This window comes from Chrysoperla carnea, chromosome X (genome assembly GCF_905475395.1).
Source record: "Chrysoperla carnea chromosome X, inChrCarn1.1, whole genome shotgun sequence".
Lineage (NCBI taxonomy): Eukaryota > Metazoa > Arthropoda > Insecta > Neuroptera > Chrysopidae > Chrysoperla > Chrysoperla carnea.
In genome coordinates, this window is record NC_058342.1 from 22,867,637 (window position 1) to 22,873,636 (window position 6,000).

The 6,000-nt window shown below is 27.9% G+C and overlaps 1 protein-coding gene across 1 annotated transcript in view; it reads right to left on the bottom strand.

Annotated features, from left to right (window-relative positions):
- The window catches only part of LOC123302696 (neuronal acetylcholine receptor subunit alpha-7), a 128,091-nt gene extending 123,509 nt beyond the window's left edge, over positions 1 to 4,582 (bottom strand). The window contains exon 1 of the mRNA XM_044885736.1: positions 4,432 to 4,582. Coding sequence (XP_044741671.1) covers positions 4,432 to 4,501 — 70 coding nt within the window. The 5' untranslated portion in view covers positions 4,502 to 4,582. The remainder of the gene's footprint in view (positions 1 to 4,431) is intronic.
- Between the last annotated feature and the right edge of the window lie 1,418 nt (positions 4,583 to 6,000).

Consider the following 6,000-nt stretch of genomic DNA (forward strand, 5'->3'; position numbering starts at 1 on the left):
AGAGTACCACGCAAAACCTCGCAGCCTCAGATAAGATATCAAAAAAAAATCTTAATCACAAGTAGTTTAATTTAAATTTAAAGTTATATCATTTTAAATGATAATCCCTTGATTATACATAACACAACCCTTAACTCTTTGGGTATGAGAACATTTTCATCTAATGTAATTAATTTCAACCAATTATCATACAATAACTAGAATTAGAGATATCTAGTAGGTTTCTCTATTATAATAATATCTGTGTATAAACCCTTTTTTGTTTTGTTACAAAATTTAATGATTTTTGTCATTTGCCTCTATAATAAATGTAACCAATATGAAAATTTTAGCGAAATTAATAATATGTCCTTACTCTGTTTAATAAGACAAGCGCGAATCGACAGAAAGGCAATCGAAGCTTTTTGCTTTGTATAAATAAAGTCATCACACATAGAAATAAAATCTTTTGAAACTTTGTAAAAATGTTTGAAAGGTAGAATTGATTAAAACACTATCTCAAACTAATCTAAAAAGTCCTTATGGATCCGAGATGGGGAAAAAAATTTACGCGGGGTCAAAGGTCACAAAAACGGGTTTTTCGCGATTTTTAGCATTTTTATACCATGTATATATGTAATATACAAGGTATACTAAGTTTAGTCCCAAGTTTGTAACGCTTAAAAATATTGATGCTACCAACAAAATTTTGGTATAGGTATTCATAAAATCAGCTAATTAGCCCATTTCCGGTTGTCCGTCTGCCTATCAACTTGATAACTCAAAAACGAAAAAAGATATCAAGCTGAAAACAGCGTACTCAGGACGTAAAAAATGAGGTACAGTTCGTAAATGAGCAACATAGGACAATTGAATCTTGGGTCCGTAGGACCCATCTTGTAAGCTGTTAGAGGTAGAACAAAAGTTTAAAAGTAAAAAAAAAAAAAATTCCTTATAAAAAAATAAACAACTTTTGTTTGAAAAATTTTTTTGTAAACATCACTGTTTATCCGTGAGGGTGCAAATTAGGCGCAAATTGTATAGTTTGTATTATATAGGAATATCAGTTGTGTATGTTTGGCATGTATGTATGTGTAATGAATGTTATAGAGGTATCAACACTGTCTATACATGGTATTTCAATAATTAACTCAGTTAATTGTTTGTTTTCACTTTTATTACCATAAAATTAGTTTAGACAAAAATTGTAGATCAGATAATTAAATATGAAAAATGTCTTAATACTTTGTTTCCTAACAGCCACCGTTTCTGAGATATATCAATTCAAAAATTTGAAAGAGTTATAATCGTCATAATATGTATAAGAACGCCACGGACATCACTGAAGCTATAATACAAGTAAAAATATTTTTATATCGGTCAGTGTAACTTACATATATACAATTTTTACATATATCGTTGATTGCGTTATCATGGTAGGGATAATCAAATCGACGCTTGCAGTGGATAATTTTGGCATAATGGTGACTGTTATATATATATACCCATAGTTAAAATTATTGAAATATAGCAATTAATTAAGCTTGTTGCATTATTTATATGTAAATTCACATAATTACTGATTTAAATTTGTTAGAAAATATTATTAAATTTTTAATGTAAGCCATAGAATTATATGTACATTCATAAAATCGTGTGACGATTGCAACTATTCCAACTTTTTGAATCGTTAAATCTCTGAAACAGCGGTTCTAAGGAAAAAAAGTATTGAAACATTTTTTATATTTAATTATCTGATCTACAATTTTCTGAACTAATTTTATGATAAAACTTACTGTTCCGGTGCAAATCACCCATTTTTGTGACCTTTTACCCCGCGTAAAATTTTTTTCACGCATTTTACATCACGAATCGATGAGAACTTTTTAGATTTCATTTATGATTTTCTATGTGTTATTTTGTGTCTCACAAAGTCAAATTATTAATTTTATTTTCCCACAAAAAAGCATTATTATATATGTGAGTTTTTTTTAGGGGCTATTATCAAGTTCCTGGCCCGAAAAAAACGTAGAACTTTTGATAAATGCGGGAGTTTAAATTCTAAACACTAATGGTTTGATGACATACTTAATTTTTATGTCAGTTACCAGGCAAGTTTAGCTAAATCAACTTATCCCGACATGTACTATAATTGGTAGAGTCTTTTAGGACACCCAGTATAAAATGATAAAATAACAACCAATTTTACCATTTAGTTTACGAGATATTAACAGTCAAAGAAATTTAAAATTAAAATGATTAAATATAAATTTCTGCTAAACATTACAAGATAAAAAACTATTCCAAGAAAATTCTTAGACAATATTTCAATACAATAATTGATAAGGTAAATGTACCACGGGATGTTTAGGTATAATGCACTTTGGAGCTAATTATTGAAATAAATATAAATATTTCCTCTATGGAAATTTTTTTTGTCGTATAAAATGATTAATTGAGAATAAGTTTTGATCATTGTTTCACGCCTAAGTCTTTAACTTAAAGTATTAAACGTTAATTTTCCGGACTTCGAATTTGTTTCTAATTTCGTGATAAACTTTAGCATTGAACCTGATTCCGGGAATGGAAGAACATAATTTCGGGATACGCACTTAACATAGGTAAATTTAAAATAATTGTTTTGTTAGATAACGTTATTAAGTTTATTGAATATTTTTATATAAAATTTGATTGAAAAACAAAAAATTTAAATTTTTAATAAATTAAAAAAAATAATAAAAAAATTAAATATTATATTGCTGAATACTAATGGTAATAAATCACAGGTATTATAAATATTATCGTTATTAAATTAATTAGTTAATAGAAACTATTATTTTCTTATTCTTTTTATACCAGACAAAATTATTTTAATATAATAATCATCGAAATCTAATTTAAATAACAAAACATAAATCAAGTTTCAATTTTGTTTCAAGTTTCAATGTGATACTCCCAGAATTGCATACATTAGTAAAAACTCTGCGCATTATTTCGGGAGTTAAATTCACATTAGATACTTACTACATATCCCGTAATTTCCTCACAAAAATCTACGATATCTACTGCTTCTATTGGTATAAACTATTTTAATAATTATAACACAAATTTAAAATGAGAGTCAAAAATAATTACTTCCTATTTTCCCTAATTACGGTAGACTCCCGTAATATGGTTCACTATCACTGATTTAAGAACATAATTATGGGAATCATTATTTAAACGATAAATTTTGCAAGATGTCGTGAAAAAACTTTACACTGCCAATAAAACACTTTTTACAAATTAAAAATCTGACTTGTTCATAAATGAAGAAATTTTTACATGAAAACTGGAGGGCTTAGAAAAAAATGTCTAAGAGCATTTTGTTAATTTTGACTCAAATTATATGATAAAATTTTTTCCGAAGCGATTCGGCCAATATTACTTATATGTTTAAAAAAAATTATTTTAAACATAATTCTACCGGGTTACCCACAGCCAACCTCCACTGTTACGTTCAGTAGCATGTTTTAAACGGGATTCTGCACAAAATTTCCTTGCGAAAATTAATAATGCTCAATGACAGATTTTTCCGGATCTATATGCACAATCCTGACATGGCACGATATCATGATGAAAGTCAAATTTTCTTGTTTACAAAAAGCGTTAAATTTTTCAACTGATTTTGATAATCCGTAGCATTTTTTACTCGAGATAGAGTGATGATAGTAACTGTAAGAAAGTCATTGTTCTTGAGAATTTGTTACATAAAAAAGACATCAAACTGTAAAAACATGAAAAAAATGAGTGAATCTTAGATTACATTTATAAAATGTATTAACTTTCTTTGTAGAAAGTATAGATAAATAAATATATTCCAAAAGCTCAATGCTTCTAGTTTTCAAAACCGTTAAGCAATCGAAAATTGACGGAGGTACAATTGTTTAAGTGCACGGAGTACACGATAAACGGTTTTTCCACAGTAACTTGAAAATTTGGTAATTTTAGCAACGTATGCCAAGTTGCTCAAAAAGTGCTTTCAATTTTTTTTTTGTTACACAGTGACTTTTAATGTTTTACGTGCCTAATGTTGAAAATAAGATAAAAATTCTTATTCTTTTAAAATGAAACTTTATTTAAAAAACACTTATTTAGTTAGTAAACAAACAAAGATACTATTAATTATCTTAACTTAATTTTAATTAATAAATAAAATAATACCGTTATGATTTGAATTATTTCAGCTCATTTACGAAACTGATCGCAAACAATAAATTTTTTATATATATCAGGCTGATTCGAACAAAAAAGAAAACTATTCAATTTTGAGAGGAGTTTCTAAATTATTTATTATTTCATCATCAGACTTATTCTTTTGTTCCAATCAAGCTGATATTTAAATATAATTTAGAAGTTTTAGAATTCACCTAAGAAAATGTTAGTTTTAGATAATTTTAAAAAGACACTTACCGTTTGGTTGAATCAGTAATAGATGAAGAATAAAACATAGTATAACGTAATAAGTTTGTGAATAAATCATTGACTCGATTATTGACGTGATCAATGGAAAGCGATAATGCCTCCTCGTGCAAAAATTACTATTAAAGTGATTATTTGATTCTTTCATGGTTCACGATAAATTTTGATAAATACATCGAAAAACGTAAAATAAATCAAATATATCGTTTTGAAAAAATTTCAACAAACAAAAAAATGATTTAAACGTGTATTAATCGCTACAATTATGAATTGATGATTTAAAATCGTCACGATTGGACGATCGTACAACTGTCTGTAGATTGGATAAAAATTGCACGTTACGCATAAATCGCTGTTCTATCCTCATTTTGCCAAAAATATCCGTTTTACAAAAAAAATAAAAATAAGTTAACAAAAAAAAATTTAAAAAAAAAAACAACCACGCGATTAAATCATTATAAATCACCGGGCCGAAAAAAAATTTATATGAAGAACGATTAAGGAAAAATCAAAACTTAATTTTGACTCATTGTTGCAAAAAAAAAAATTTTTTTTGAGTAAATTTTTCGGTCAGGAAGACAAAAATATTGATTTGAAAAAACCGTTCAAATTGTGTTGCACTTATTTATCTGAAATGTGCCTCAGATGATGACCTAACTAAACTTTTCCTTCAACACTTATCCGAACCGAATGTAATAGCGACCTTCTCGGCAGCACTGCAGTTGCTCTGCAGGTGTTAGACGGGCTCGCAAATGTTTCTCCCCCGTTTCCCAGCATCCAATTTTCATCTTACATATACACAATTATTATATATAACTAATGCGCATGTCACTAGTTAAACATGAGAGAACTATATATGATCGTATTTTCAATTCTACAATCTCTTATATATATATACATATATACATATATATATATATATATATATATATATACAGTGAAACCTCTTTAAGTGAGACATCAAGGGACCTGCAAATTTGTCTCACTTATAGAGGTTTAACAATTATCCAGTATTTCAAATATACAGGTATAAATAAATACATATATATCTCATTTACAGAGGGTTCCATTAATAAAAATCAGAATACAGATATATTAAAAGTATCATCAACAGAATAATTCAACCATCCATTGCTGCTATAAAAATTATGAATACCGAGCCCTCGCGTGAAATCTTGTGCTTTCTCTTTAATTATTGGTCCACTTACCGGAACGTTTTTGTTACGAAGTTGCTTGACCCATGTTAGCAAACACTTTTCAAGTTCTGGATATTCTGATAAATATACACGTTTTAGTTTTCCTTGTCTTTCAGAACATTCTGATTTTATCTTATTCTGAATTATTCTACGAAGAGTAGACTTTGGCACATTAAATTCGGCACCAACTTCATTGTGTGTCTTTCCCTTTTTGTGAACAGATATTCATTTCACGAACTGATAACGATTTGAGCCTTTGTTTCGGCATTTTTCAAATAAACGTCCGTATGATAGTAAAACAATGCTAAAACTAAAGATCATTGAGGCTAAATATTAGTTAAGTGTGGAATTTGCGGGTAGAATA